At 44.2% G+C, this 15,752-nt stretch overlaps 1 protein-coding gene across 4 annotated transcripts; it reads right to left on the reverse strand.

Annotated features, from left to right (window-relative positions):
* Positions 1-3,055: 3,055 nt before the first annotated feature.
* On the reverse strand, positions 3,056-15,222 carry bcl2l11 (BCL2 like 11). Of its 4 annotated transcripts, none has more exons than XM_057048428.1 (4): positions 14,906-15,222; positions 12,751-13,148; positions 10,941-11,062; positions 3,056-5,326 (listed from the first exon to the last, which is right to left on the reverse strand). In XM_057048428.1, the coding sequence occupies exons 1-4, from the start codon at positions 14,920-14,922 to the stop codon at positions 5,195-5,197; spliced, it is 669 nt and encodes a 222-aa protein (XP_056904408.1). In that variant the 5' UTR covers positions 14,923-15,222; the 3' UTR covers positions 3,056-5,194. The 4 variants fall into 4 exon arrangements, with proteins under 4 accessions (XP_056904408.1, XP_056904409.1, XP_056904407.1 ...); XM_057048429.1 differs by lacking the exon at positions 14,906-15,222 and adding an exon at positions 13,668-14,876; XM_057048427.1 differs by lacking the exon at positions 14,906-15,222 and adding an exon at positions 7,633-7,710 and having other exon boundaries at positions 12,751-13,654.
* Between the last annotated feature and the right edge of the window lie 530 nt (positions 15,223-15,752).

Below are 15,752 nucleotides of genomic sequence, written 5' to 3' on the forward strand. Positions count from 1 at the left end.
GCCACACCTTATTTTGTCCCCACAATTACTGCAAACCTCTTAAATTTAGTATTCATGAGGGATTCATACAGTTCCTATTTCCTCAGAATCTGCAGATACTAGAGGTCTACTGTATAAAAGCCAGTTAGCAGCTCTTCCCAGTCTTTAGGAATGAATGAGGTAGTTCTGAGGTTGGATTCAGACCTTTTTTCTGTTTTTCTCTCGTTTACGCTGCTCATCAGACTCGGGTTTGTAAAAGCTGCTGTAAAAATGCCCTGATGCCTTTTCTTTCCTCTCCAGATTGAAACTGCTTATCTGCACTGCCTCTCTGAGATTCGCTGTCGACTTTAGCAGCACTAAAGCTGAAAAGTGAGTCTGTTGAAACACGAGGTGGTGTGATGTCGCGCGTGGCACGGGAAAAGGAAGTCTTGTGATAGGAAACCTTCATGTGCATTACAAAAATTTGTTTTTAACAACACAAAGACATACAGCCTCCTTCACTTGTTTCAAAGTCTTATAGGTTATATCGCATCTTATAAATTAGAAATGTCAGTTGAAATATTGTGTTCGCTCGGCCTAAAAAGGCATCATTAATCATCAAACTTAGGTTTGGTTTTTTTTTGGACTGAGAGAAAAACACTGAATCAATGGTGTGTTTGCACTGCTAATTGTTAGCAATTACACGAGGGTGGACGAAAAACCTGTCAACAGCAGAGTGGGCTGAGCACTAAAGTCAAAATCAAAACTGAATGTTCAAATAAAAGGAATATGTGTCACCATCTGCTCCTGGTGGTTAACCTGGTTCGAATGCTGGCGGTGAGTCAGCTAGCTTAGCTTCCTCAAACAGTGCTCCAAGTTCTTGGATCATTATTTGTGTGTGACATTAAGGAGAATCCCAGAGAACATCTTTCATTAATTCAGGAAACCTTTAAAGTGAGCTCACCATAAGCGCTCAGGCAGAATATTATTTAAGTTCATCCAGGACTTTGTAGTGCCGAAAGCTGTGCTTTCGACCCACATCGGTTTGTCCTCAGAGGAATTCTGGACCAGTTAATTGTTGCTGTTTCCCCCTCCAAGCAGTCACAAAGCTCACTGCGTTCCCATCTGCACTTTTCCTGATAAACTGTCATCTTTAACGGATTTGTAATCTGCTGCAGCCTACATGGAAAACTTTGAGATGCAGCTGATCCAACCAATGTTTGGCTGAGGAATTCGCTGCCTGGCAACCACCACGTCTTCAAGTGAAACCTGACCTACTATTCTGCTGATGCACACCTCTGTCTGTAACCTCTTTGCACAATCAAATAAAAAGTTAAAACTAAACTTCTGTATTGAGAGAATTTAAATCATCCTGTACAAAACACAGCTTGTTACATTTTTAAGCAAAATTAAGTTCGTTAGTGTGAATATTACATGTGTTCATCATCAACTACCTGCATATTAGTAGCATATTGGCTTCATGGGAAAGCAGAAATATAATGAGAGTTGGAAAGTTCGCCAGCTGCAGGCCTCAGTCATGTCTACAGCATTTCCTATGGGGCAGGGGGGGGGGTGTTGGAGCTGCAAACAGGAAGTAAAATAGAGCATGATAGGGCAAGTACGGGAAGTGGATGCAGTCAAACACCAACAATATCATTCATAGTCATTTGTGACATGGGGATGTTTTGATAAATCATCATTGGCTTTTCTGAGGTGACGCTTTTACCTCCTTTACTGTAGTTCCACTCATCTTTAATCAGGATTTAAAAAAAATCTGTATTCCTTAACCTGCTTCTAAGACTCTGGTAGTTCATCTGAGGGCATTCATCAACTACTGAATGGCGCTCCGCTGTGGCTGATGTAACAAGCAGCCAGACTGTTGCAACGCTGCTCCTGACGCTGCAACTCGCACGTCGTTTGGCACAAAGCATGAAAAAAGGAGTGTCTCCTGAAGCCCCCATTGACACCAGAGGAGGCAGCTTCTCTCCTTTGTAACATGAAGCCGAATCAAACAAACAGACGTTTGAGTCACAAGAAGCCGCAAAGAAAAGAGCCATTAAGGCATTTACTGATGCTGCCAGCAGGATTGCTTTGGCATTACTGTCAAAAACATTTATTTGAATTTTCATAAGCCTTTTTAAGGGTGTCCTTGACAGGAAACTCAATTCCGGTGGCTTTGCGGCACTTTTGGCCGTGTGGATCCTGAACTCACTAATCCTGCTAATAAGGTTAACAGTTTTTGAACAAACACAACAGTGTTTTTATCTCTTTGAGCAAAGTTAGGATGCGATAAGGCTCAAGGAAACATTGACGTCCAATCGTCTTCATGATGTCAGCGCAAGTACAGTATGTTAATGTGCTAAAATCCCAGAATTCCCAGTCCCAAAGGTCATCTCCTTTTTTATTGGCTGAATGGGATTCTTCCTTCAGTTGCCTGTCCAGATACAGAGAACTGCACGGGAGGGACAGAGGTGAGGGATGGTTGGATCTCTTGGAACTTGCTGTGAAAATTGACCATCACAAACCACCCAGCTGGATCAGAAAGAAGTTTCTTTCTGAGTGATTCAAATCTTGCCATCAAATCAAATCAAACCAATCTTTATTTATATAGCGTCGGTTACAATCAAAATTGTTTCTAGGCGCTTTCCAGAATCCCAGGGCCTGACCCCCAACAAGCAACAGTGGCAAGGAAAAACTCCCCCTTTAGCAGGACCAGGCTCATGTACGGGGACCCTCCTGCTGATGGCCGGCTGGGTAGTGAGAGGAGAAGGGGGAGGACAGGTAGAGGAGAGACTAGGCAGAGATCATAGCGATACATTAATAATACAAGCTGCTGGTATAAGAGTAGAGTGGGTCAGCAGGGTCGGAGGTCAGAAGCCCAGCATACAGCTATAAAGGCAGGGGAGCAGAGAAACTATACAAGAAATAACATAATCAATGATCTACTTGGAGAGGAGGGGAGGGGAGGGGAGAGGAGCAGGGTCATCAACGCCCTTACATGGCCCAATTTTAATCATATTGGACTTTATTCCAATTATTTGCATCCATATGTGTATGCCCTACAACTCACAGGTACAGGCAAAGTCATTTGTGCAGGTTTATGTAAAAAGGTGTAAAAGTTTCCTTTATTGCAGTTTGAAGCAGTTTCCACAGCACGGTTACAGCGATTCAGTGTACAGCATGATAAAGACAACCTCACATGGCTACAGTTGCACTGAGGTATTCAGAAGAGTTTCTGTTTCCTCCAACAGACACTTTTCTGTACAGCATTTTAACAGCTCTCCCATCACTTCATTTCATTTCTCCTTTTCTCCATTAACAACAGGAACGTTCATGTTCAAGGAATCTCCAAAGTGTCCGAAAAAAAAGCAGTCCACAGTACAGCTCCGGCGAAACCTAAACATCACACCCAGATCCTGTCACCTTCAGATGTCGGCGCTGAATCAAGGCAGCAGCAGGTTTCCATATCAGCTTGAGAGGTTCCTTAATCATCTCTCAGTTTCCACCTCGATCACTGCGCACCGTGTCCAGATGAGGCATTGAGGTTTCACGTGGTATAGTATCAGAAACCACGTACAGGAATACAGCTGATGAAAAGTCGTAGAGGTCAGACGATCACTTTAATGATTTCAACTGTCATTGCAGTTTTCTGTCACTTCCTTTACACGTTGCAACCTTATTTTTTTTAATCCTTTTGACTGTGCAAATACCCCAGCTAAGCTTAAACATACACAGTAAATGATCATGACACTGATTGTCCACCTATCATGACAGGAAACCATGTTTGACTGAGGAAATTTTCCTTCATCTTCCTTACTGGGACCTAATTTGAAGCACATGCTTGAGTGTCGACCAGAAACACATTTTCATAAAGTGTTTTTTTTTTTTTTGATTGATGCCCAGACAACACATGAGAACTAGATGACACCTCTGTGATGCTAGGTAGGTTCATTTCAGACTCTGATTCAAATTATTTCCTCTGACTAAGTGTGTTAATTATCAGTTCCGCTGCATCACACAATATGACTGCGGATGTTTGCTTTTGTAAGGTCAGATGAGGGAAAACTGGAAATGTAACAACGGTTGGTGTTAGAAAATATAACCCCTGACAATAATTATCTTGGCATATATTTGCAATAAAAAATAATTGGGGCTTTAACAAAACTGCCCTAAGGTGACCTGTGAAACCATCATGGAAAAAAAACCTTCTGTAACTTCACGGATAACTTCAGCCAGTGAACGGGCACAGACTTTCCCAGCTCCTTTATAGTGGCCACATTGACTAACTTCAGACACCGAAAGACCAGAAAATAAGAAAAACAGAATGATTTTATCATTTTCTTTCTTTGTTGATTCACTTCAGACCACTTTGCAAAGTCTTTGGTCTAATGCCTGTTTCTCAAGTGTAAATAAAACCTTATGATGTTGTAACTTTGATGAGGAAGCCTCCTCTGTCATCTGATCTGACCAGTCTGGTGTTGTTCTGGTCAGCAGCAAAAAGACTGGGCACGTTCACGTTACAGTAAAATCAGTCTTGCAAAATACAGAACAGATAGCATGGCTTTTTAACACTGTTATCAGGAATAAAGGTTTTTGCTGGTGTTCACTTCCTCACTGGCAAAAGACGGAATCTCTCTTTAAGTTCAAGGGCACACAATAAATGTAAATGACAGTGGTTAGCAAACAGCGTGTGGTTGCAGTGTTAGTTTAAAACGTTGGTCTAGTTTGGTCTAGTTTTTATTCCCATGCAGGTATCTACACCTTGACCTCATGGCCATGCAAGATTATTTCTGCATACATAAAGCTTTCGTAATATAGGATAGGCTACAGGTAGAAAGGTTGGACCCATGTTTTAACAACCCTGGGTCTCTAGAGTTGACTGCAAAGGAATTCAAAAAGTGCACAACTAAAAAAAAAAAAGCAAGAAAAATAAAAATGTACAGACAATTTTACAAGGCACATTTTAATGTTTGCTGAGCTGCTCATCTCAAATGCTGGAATGGAATGAAAATGTGGCAATCTTTGGTAGAAACGCAGAGGCTTGTAAGAAAAAAGAGCTGCTGAAAGAGAAACTTAACCTAAAGTTCATCAAAAATATTAACGTTCCCATAAAGGAGTCCAAAATGTCCATCCTCAGTTTGAAAAGATGGTGAGGTCTTGGAAAAGCAAGGTCCATATTCAGCCTCTGAGCAGTAGAGATGGATGCATCATCAAATAGAAATGCTATTTTTGCTAGCTAAACCTGAGAGTGGTGCTGACTGTCTGCGCTGCCTTGCAGGTAGATTATCCTTCCAATCACAAGGAGAAAGACGCTCACGCACAGCAGCACGATGGGCTCCTGGGGGATGTGCAGCAAACGGCCCATCCTCTGCAAAACAAAAAGGAAAAAGAAGGAGAATTTCAGCATTGAAAATACAGTCCAGAGAAGAGTGGGAATGAACTCTTTCACTTCATTGATTTGGGTTTTGATGCGTTGCCGTTTGCATTTGATGCTCTGTTATTACTGCAAATGTTCACCTCACCCTGTCTTGCTCATTTAAAATCAAAAAGATGAAGACGCAGCAGCGTATGTTTACATGCAGGAAGCAGCAGGTAAATACAGTCCTCTACATCATGCCTGGCTCTTTTTACTCCTGATGTTTCCACATGTCATTTTCTGTGGATGTATATACACAGTATATTTATACAGGTTTTGATGTGTTTGAAATGCATGTGTGTGTGTGTGTTTGAAGCCTCAAAAAGGATACCGTACATCTGCTGAGCTGATAGAGGTAATTATCAGAATGTGCCTTTCAACCCTATAAAACTCTTTATAATCAATCACTTTGCTTTAAATTGTATGACTCAGATTTCCTTCCTGTATCTCTTTAAACAGATCTCATCTACTCGATGCACTTGGGAAGTTCTGACTTTTTCTAAAGCTTCTTCTCCTAAACTCTCCAGTTCTTCTGGTCAGAAACTCAGCACATGGAGCTCCAGCAGTGATGGCCCCTAAACAACAGAGATCTGTCAGATGGAGAGAAGAGTTTTCCCACATCTGAAGGAGCATTCTAAGGTTCCTCCAGAGGAAAACACTGTCCAGAAACAACACAACACTGAATCCCTGGTTCAGGAAGGGTTGGGGTGTTGGATTGACAGCAGTGAGAATGAGTTCTTCCACTGTGATGAACTAAGCATTGCTGCCCAGAGAGACTGGCAGAGAAAGAACCTTTTCTCTCAGGCAAGACTCCCAATTGCAGGTTCATCATGGTGGAGGGCAGGAAAAGAATGTCACATCTGTCTGGTTGGGGTTGAAAAGTGCGCCAGAAACCTCAGAAACCCATAATGCCTGAGGAGGAAACAGGTGAAGGAAAGACCACTAACTCAAGCCTGTAATAAATCAGTCTGCGTCTAATTCTGCATATGACTCAGCCGAAGAGCTGCGGAGCACAACAGCATGATTTAATCCTGAACTTCTGTAATTTGGGCATGCTGAGCTGTGTGCAGAGCCAAACCAAGAAAAAAAGGGGGGGAGGTGGGGGGGGGGGGGGCTTTTAACAGTCTTGGAAACTGCAGATTGGCCCTTGGGTGCACGTTACCTTATGTCAGACTAGTGTGCTTCTGGGAACTAAAAGCACACAAACTGTTCCATTTCATGATAGTAGCTGAAACCAGTTGGGCCTAGTGCTAACCATTTTGTGAGATCAGACTCCTAAGCAGCTATTGCAATTACCGGTATGTTGCATGTTTTAATATATAATATAATAATGAGGTTGTTGTGTTCTGTTGAGTATATTTCACTGCTGGGGTTAGTGTGTGTGTGTGTGTGTGTGTGTGTGTGTGTGTGTGTGTGTTTAACAAGGTTGAATATGACGTTTAATGAGATGTTTGACTCCCAGTGCAATGAGAAGCAGATGTAGCTGGATTAAAAAGTCTAAACCAACTTTACCGAGAGAAGACTTTGTTTTTAACACACACACACACACACACAAACACACACACGCACGCACACACACACACACACACACACACACACACACACACACACACACACACTAACTGCTAATGCGTTAATAGTTCCCACATTCACACACAACCTCATCCACCACAAAAGACGAACTGGCTACAAGCTCAGACAGCAAGAAATCCCTCCAGGAGAAATTAAATCAATGAGGTACTCAAGAGTCACATGACTTATTTAATTTCCTTTAAAGAGTTCACTGTCCAGAAGCCGGAAACCCACAGAGCATCAGATGAGAGAGATGGTTGTATCAGTACTGATGCTAAAACTCTCTCAATTCTTAAATATCAGAGGCGTCTGGAGGGTGAATGGTGACTGTTATGACTCAGACAGTTGAATCTGCTTATAATTGAGGGCTAACATAAGCAGTCTGGTTTCTATTCCCATCTGTGATCCTACATTGAAAATATAGACATGTCAGAAGGCGTCATTAGAGGAAACAGCTGTCCCCTGAGTTCAGCATTTGCTGCATCAGACATAGAAACAATGTCTTTCCAGTATATTTACAACAATAAATGTGCATAAAATTGTCAGATAGTTTATTATTATTGCTCTGTTTTTGCACGGGGCAGAATTCAGAGCCATTCCTCTAGGGTTGCATTGCTGCCGGGTTTTCTGTCCTAACTGGCCCGAACACCCAGGAAAGTGGGGTCACAGGTGAAGGTGTTGTTTACCTGCTAGGACAGCGGCGACGTCGCGGCCCTCGAGGGCTGGATGGCTTCCAATAATCCAGCGTTTCTAACACACAGAAACTACAAAAAGCAAACGGTTCGTGTGAGCGCCACCACTTAGGATGCGTCTCAAAAATAGCTCTCCAAACAACGCCGCACTTCCAAACATGCACGCACACACAGCTCACTCCACCAAAGAACCCTCCCCGACGCTCCGAGAGGATCATTTTCAAGCTCCCTGTGCATGCACAACACATTTTGAAAGAAAGAAAGCTCCACTTCTTTAAAGGACTTGCATGTGACTGCAGCTCACCCTGTTCTGTTCTGTTTCTCCCTGTAATTGAACATTTTTAAGTACTGAGAGCGTTTGCTGATATGACAGGCCAATACTAATTTGAATTGTCCTCAGGTGTGAATGTGAGTGTGCATGCTTGTCTGTCTTGTTCTGTTGGTCCTGCGATGAGCTCATTGAGGGTGGATCCTGCCTCTCGCCCAAATGCAGCTGGGCTAGGCTACACTCCCCCCATGACCCTGGGAACAGCAGTGAGAAGATGGAAGATCACTTAATGGACGCAAAGAGGGGAGGCCAGAACTGTGGGGCCTGCCCGGTCCACAGTGTTCCTCTGTTATTTTTGCCATCAGGACAAAGAGTTTCACCTCAGCGTGTGTGAGAGACATTTTTGTCTGCATGTGGCGTGCCTCTGTGCATGTGTGTGTGTCTGTGTCTGTGTGTTTGCTGGATAATTAGAACCTGCACTTTTCTCCTTGAGTGTTTTTCTTCACAGGGTTGAGTCACAATGCAAACCATGCCATCACGAAGGAGGTCCCACACACACACACACACACACACATACAAAAGTACATACACACACAGTGAGCTAAGAGATGTTTGAAAACAGACACATGCAGTGCGTAAATGTTTGACTGCCACACATAATCGCACACAAATTGTGTAAATGTTTAACTGCTGAGTGTGTGAAAGGTTTGGGAGGGTGAGAGAGGAAGACAGGTGGGTACCTCTTGGTGATTCAGTTTTGCCTGGCTCCTGTATGTGTAAACCTCTACACATGGGCAGCCTCCACAGCGCAGCATTAGATTTCTTCTCTGATTGCTGAAACCTCTAATGTCTTGGACCTGAGCCCGCTGATCAGACCTGGGCACGTTTGTTGACTAGTTTAGGTCCTCTTTAAAATCTCCTGCCTGTCACTCTCAGATTCAGGCAGGGAATTCCAAGTTAAGCTGATCCTATGATATGTAGGACAATAGCTCCAAGGATCATCCAGGATTAGCTGTCAGTGAGCGAATCACGCCCAAAATCAGAGGTTAAAATCTCTTGATAGATAAATTGGTGCTAACTGCAGGCTCTGTGAGAGCTCCCACTTAAATGGCCCTGAACACCCACCTATCTGAAAACCCCCTTAAAACCCCGATACCACCCTAATCAGCCATTTTTGGAATTCAACAGTCCAAAAGATTCATAAACTCAGATTGACAAGCCTCTTTGCTCCATGCAGGTATTGTGGCATATTTAAGTCACTGTTCTATTTTGAATTTTAAAAAAAAACTCTGGTAAAGAAATTGCATGACTGCAGAACCCTGAACACCTGGACACAGAACAGAGAACAATCCTTCCTCATTTTTCTGCCTTCTCAACATTGTGTCACACACTTTCAGGATGACTCTCCTCTGGAGTTCACAAGAGGTAACACACACCCGCACGCACACACAGGGTTTACGCTCCATCTGTTCTCTTCTTAAGAATGATTCAAAGCTCTACCTGAGCTTGCTTACTGTCTGCTCATTTTCCCAGATCACTGTGGCCACCTAAACTGGATCTTTAACGAGTCACATATTTCACAATGTAATGATGAAGACCAAAGCCTTGAATATGGATGAACAACACACCTCTGTAATGACGGGTTTGCCAGAAATGCCAAACCGCCGAAGCCCTCACATATAATCTCCTAAAGAGTTCCAGTTCATGCCTTTTGGATCCTTATCCCAATGCTTAAAAACATCTCAGAGTGTCAGAAGCTAGCAAGATGGGCATATCGCCAATGTTTATTTCATCATCGAGGAGGTATTTTAAGGACACCCACGGCTTGAAAACATTTTCTTCTAATCATTTTCCTGATATCATTTTTTTAATTCCAACTATTTTCTTTTGGCTTAGAAAACATCGAGTCAGCAGCGCAGTAGTGGCATTAATAAATCTGCGATGACGCAACAATCAGAAACGTTGCCAAGGGGAAATCAACTCTTACTGCAACTTTGCAGCACACCCTGTCTGAGAGCCAAAGCACAGCGTTCATGGCTGTAAATCCCTGTAATAATGTGATTAGCACATGAAGAAGGGGACTGCCTCATACTACTGTCTAGCTTCTGTTTTTTGTGTTTGACACATACAATCATTTAAAAGTGATTTACGTGCTCTAAAAATGACACAACCGTTGCTAAGTTACCACGGGGGCTGTGAAATTCTAACTAAGAGGACACAGAAATGCTCATAAGGTAATGTTGTAAACCCTTTGACTTCCTCCTGCACTCTCTGACTCTTCCAGGAGTTCAGGTCACTCATTTTTGCCTGCAGCTCTTGGGGTGGGTAGAACGTGGTGAAAATGGAATTCAAACCTATGGGACACCTCAGAGGGAATCAACGTGCACTGACTCCTGCAGTAGACTCTCTCTTTAACGGCTGTATCTCTACGTAATTTAGCAATCAAATTACAGCTAATATCTTCATGTAGATCTGCTTATTTGCACTCAGCGGCTGCAACTGAGGCCTTGGAAGATATTTCAGCAGATCTTTCCTTTGGTTCTCATCACAAATAAACCTCTGTATGTACTGCACCACGTTGTTGTTACACGCTCTGCTAAAAGCTAGCTGAGGGTTTTTTGCAGAGGTTTATCTCATTCCAGCGGTGAAGCTTTTGTTATGGTATACAGTCATTTTCTTGTTATCTTTGGATTTTCGACAGCTTTAAGCATCAGAGTTTTTCTCCACACACTAAGTGCTGTGGAAATAACCAGCTACATCTTCCCCCACTGACCACATATTCACCCTGTGGAAATATCACTAGAGCACAAACTTATATAGAAAACACAGCCACTAGTTGAGCTCTCAGTTTAGGTTTGTGTTTCCTGTTGGACTGTTGGACAGAAATGACTCATTATTTCACAATGCCCTACAGGTCTCTAGCAAAGATACTAATATCAGACGTCCACACAATCAAGGTTTGATTACAAATGTAAATTAAAGTCTGTTATTGAGCGTTCAAGCACATCACTGGAGGTTTCACTGCATCACTGACCCTTAAGAGAAGTTGTCTGTTGAAGTCGTCTCCAATGCGACGGAGCTCTCTCCCGATTGCCTCCTCTTGCATCTCCACTGCTGCACTCTGTGACCTTCTGCTAGAGCTGTGGAAAGCGTGCCCTGAAAAGGCCAAGAGTTGATAAGACAGAGCAAATGACACCAACAGTTAGACTGATACAGAGACCCATTGCTGAAGAACATAGAGCACAATCCTGTGCAGACAGCAGTCTGCATGCATGTGATGTGTGACGCAATGAGAATCCCTTCAAGCTGTGTGGACTTTAAATAATGATGAAGAGGAAAGGTAATGGTGATGGGACAGGTCAAACCAAAAAGCTGAGCCCAATGCAATAACATGCAGGATGTGCCTGCAGCCAGACTGAAAGTGGCCCGGCCTGGGTGAGGAGGAGAGGAGGAAAATGAACCAAGCTTTGCATTTCCTTCAGCTTTTCCACAGGCTGCCTCCTGCGTCCCATTTGTTCATGCAGCTCAAAGCAGCTGAACAAATCAAATGGTGACAAAGACTTCGAAGTCATTTTGGCCTGACAGAATCTGGTGGCAGGTGTGATCTGAAGCGCTGTGACAGAACAGCTGGAATTGTGTCGTCAGGGAGCAACACAAGAAAAAGATAACCTGATCTTCCAGAAGCTCGGACGGTCGACTTTCCAGCGCAGTCAGGCCTGTCGCCATGATAACCAACATTTCTGTTTGTCTTTTATCACGACTATCAGATCGTTTCTGTTTTGCAACATACAAAAGGTTGCACACATGCTCTCTCTCTCTCTCTCTCTCTCTCACACACACACACACACTCACACAGAGACACGCACTCCTGTTTTGACTGCTATCTTGTCTGCAATAGAAAAAAAAAACAGCACAGACATGAGTGGAGCTAATCATCGCTATTATGTTGTAAAAGTCAGAGTGGTGCATAACTTCTGCCGGTAACAACACTGTGAATCATAAACACAACCTGTCAGCTCAAATCTCAAGAGGATCCTGAATGAAGCTGAACTTCGCTGTGATTTGTAAAGGTTCTTTGGGTGTTACTTCATTTGCTGTTTACAGTATTTTCTTCCCTCAGGTCACAGTTTTAATTGTTACCAGGCAACAGGATAGACTACCTCTATCGCCCGCAACGCTGCTGTAAGTGCGTCTTATTTCTTTGATGCAAATAGCAAATATAAAAGAAACATTTTGATCGGTTAAAATTAGGGTTCATTCCAGACACCAGCAGTGAGGAAGGAAGAAGATATGGCGGGGGTGGAGGAGCAGACTCTGACCGGTGCTGAATTATTTTCTCCAAATGTTCACAGACCTTTGGGTGTGGCTGCTTTAACCAAAAGTCAAGACCCTTCTTCCTTCCTGTAAACTTACTATGAGTCAATGAAAATGCTTAATCCCAGGCTGCTGCCAGAGAGCTGAAGTCATTCATAAAAACAATAGTTCAGCTACAATAAGCCCAACACAAACAAATTACACATAACTTTGAGGTCAAAGTGCAATTTTGATGTTTGATATGCTTGTTAAGATTAATGTGCACAAAGTTTTACATTGTTTTATTCATTATCAAGTAGTTCCAGGTCTGTGTTATTATATTAGTACAATAACTGGGCTGGGAAAACGCACCAGGAGGATTTTGAGTAGCAGAAGCAAAAAGAGAACTTACGAAACAAGCAAACAAAAAAAATCAAATAAAGGCTGAATCAGCAGAACTGGGTGTGGCAGGAGTAAGCTGTGCAGCAGCGGGACTACCAACATTCCTCTGCCTGCCTCCATGGACACTACTGCAGGCTGCATGTGCTCACCGTGCCACTGCTGCGCCCGTGCTCCGACTCCTCCGAACCTCTGAGCCATGTGCTCCAGAGCGTGCAGCATCACTTGGCCGCTCGGGCTCGGTGTCTGCGTCGCACTATCAATCGTCGGCGGCCTCGGCGACAGCGGAGAGTTGGGCATCGAGTCGCTGTCGGAGGAGAAATATCCACTGGAACGGCGTCGAGGGAGAGCGAAGATTGTCCTTGTCTGAAACACGCCTAGACTGTCGAAAGGGGAGCTGGGGACTCGGCGTCGGGGCATCTGGTTCGGTTCACCTGTTCGGGTGGGACTCTGTTCACCGCCGTTTACTGAACGGGAGGTTTGTCCGGGGGCACCTTCGGCTGCTCGTGTTGCAATTACGGGGGGCCATCCATCGGGTCGGTTCGGTGGTCTGTTGGATGAACAGAGCGTCTTCGTCAGCCTGGGCTTCCATGACTTTCTACAACAGTGGAACAGCGGACCTGTGGCAAATCGCGTCAAGGACGGAGCCCGTGAATCCATTTCCTTTTAAATGGACTACTGTTCGAGCTGGAACTAATGTGACGATGACGGACAAAGGTGACAAACTTTGTAAATAAAAACTTGAACAGGACTTGGCTCAAGCCCGACACCGGTTTGTAGTTCATGTGCAATAACATGTACCCGCTCAGATAGGAACACATTTCCTGAGCAAACGATGCGCTCGACGCGTCTCTATTGTTAAAAGTTGCTGATTGCAGCAGATCGTTGACTTGTGTGGAAATAAATCAAGTAGCCAAGCGTGCTGCGCCGCACGTATTAGATGAAATAAAACTCTGCCAGCGGACCGGGAGCGCGCTCCAAACTAAATTTGAGAACAAAGAAGCGCTGCGCGGTGCGATCATTTCAGCTGCTGGAGTGTGACGCATCAAAAAATTTACAGCCCATTTACCGATGACATTATCTATGAGGACGTGCTGAACTGAAAAAGCTCCAAATCCAATCCCCGCGGACCGATAATCAAACTTTTATGGACCGCAACTTCCACTGATCTGCTTTTTTACGCGTTTTACGCCCGCAAATCCAGCAGCCGCCGCTTGCCTCCCGCGTAGACGCCTGCTACCCCTGTTTGATGGTAATCTCTCGTGAGCTTCGGCGCAGAACTGTGCGCAATCGGAATAGGGAGTCCGTCTTGACAGGGAAGCAAACGGCCCCAAAAACTGCAAAGGCAGAGAATGACATCCGCAACGTGCCAGAAAAGACTGGGATAATTCCTGTAATTAAAGGTCCAGGCGAGTAATGCGTAAGGAAATCTTCTCAGCAGCACATCTGCAGTTTTACGCTTCCATTTAAAGAGTGGTAGGCGGTAGTTTTCAGAACCCATGAACTGTGCACAATCTTTCATTCTCAAATGCAACACTGACTGCCTGCGCGCGTCCATGCCTTCAACACGCAACTTTCCTTCGCGCCGGCGGTACGTGTGCGCCTCCAAGAGGCGCAGAAAACCTTCCCCAGCTTCCCAACTTCCAAATAACCCTTCAGAGTCCAGTAATTGGCGGCCGTCAGAAGTGCTGTTACAAGAAAAGGACAGAGACAAACAAGCCTGACTGGGTCTTTCCTGAGAGGCTGCGGTTACGGAGACCTCTCAGTCTGGATCACGGCAGCTTCAGAAAAACAGTTGCAAGGAAAAAGAAAATTACACATTTCACATTATTGGCAAATATGGTGATATTTTATATAAATGATATAACAACACCCCAATCATTCTATTTTGGAGGAGTACGGGTGAAATGCCCACAGTGTGTGCTGCCAACGCCTGTGCGTAATGTGGTCAATCATGGGGCTGAAACCGGCGCTGATACAGAGGAACACTAACATCTGAGCTTTTATCACACTCGACAGCGTTATTGGATTAAAAGAGCTAAGAAAAACGATTGAAAAAAAAGAATTGAAAATGATTTCATTCTAGGTGTCTGTCACGCATGTTGTACAAGCTGTGACCACGCAATAAAAGAAATGACTCCACCAGAAAGAAAATCTGAAAAGAACACCGATAGGAGTTAAGAGTGCCGCGTTCTGGCCCCTGGTAGCGGGAACCCCGGCCGGGGCTGTGGGAAAGTTGGCGAACAGCGCGTGCTTGCACACTCACGCAGACTCACGCACACTCACGGACACAGAGCTTCCTCTCACCTGGGTGGATGATACATTTCAGAAGCTGGTCATCAGAGCTGGGCGTAAAAATCTGACTCAGAAACAAACGCGTCTAAATGATTTTTCCTGCACATCCGACGGAGATCCTCAAAATACCAACTCGAGCTTCCCGCTTAGATAAATCCCAAAGCTGCTGCTGAAGTTTTTCTCAGAGGAGGAATTCTGACATAATCCGCCTGCGCTGAGAGGAACCCGCACCGACAGACGTAAACAAGGTCCAGGCGAGCTGCGCTTTCGTGTGCAGAGTCTTTCCTTCCTTCCCTCCGCTGTCTCCCTCTCTGTGACTGTCTGTCACAGCGCTCGAACGGTGCTCAGGCTGGTTGGCTGCGCTCCTCCTCCTCGGTGGGTGGGATTTCTCTCCTAAACCTTGGCTCTGTCTCCCCCTGTCTGATCTCCAGTACAGAGCACAACTGCTATCGTGCCTGCACGGACCCTCAGCGGGGTTTTTTGGTGACCGTTACCACTGAAATAGAGATGTATTTTGATTGATTGATTTATTTGTTTGTTTGTTTGTTTCCTCATCTGACACAGCTTTTTACCAGCAAACCACCGCCTTCGCGCAAATCCCACAAGACCGTTTCACTGCTTCCTCAATGAACCTTTTTGTTGTCAATCCAAATGTTTTCTTTGGGATCATTAAAATATGCTTTTTAACAGCAAAAAAAAAGAAAAAAAGAATCGAATTCTGTAGTTGTTCACACTTTTTTAGTTGTAGAAAATAGGAGTCACAATTATAATAACAATAATAGTAATAATAATAAGACGACGACCTCATAAGCGAGTTTTATTAGTCATGGTCACACATGGAGGTCCCAGTCAGTCCTAC

Source organism: Takifugu flavidus, chromosome 11 (genome assembly GCF_003711565.1).
Source record: "Takifugu flavidus isolate HTHZ2018 chromosome 11, ASM371156v2, whole genome shotgun sequence".
NCBI lineage: Eukaryota > Metazoa > Chordata > Actinopteri > Tetraodontiformes > Tetraodontidae > Takifugu > Takifugu flavidus.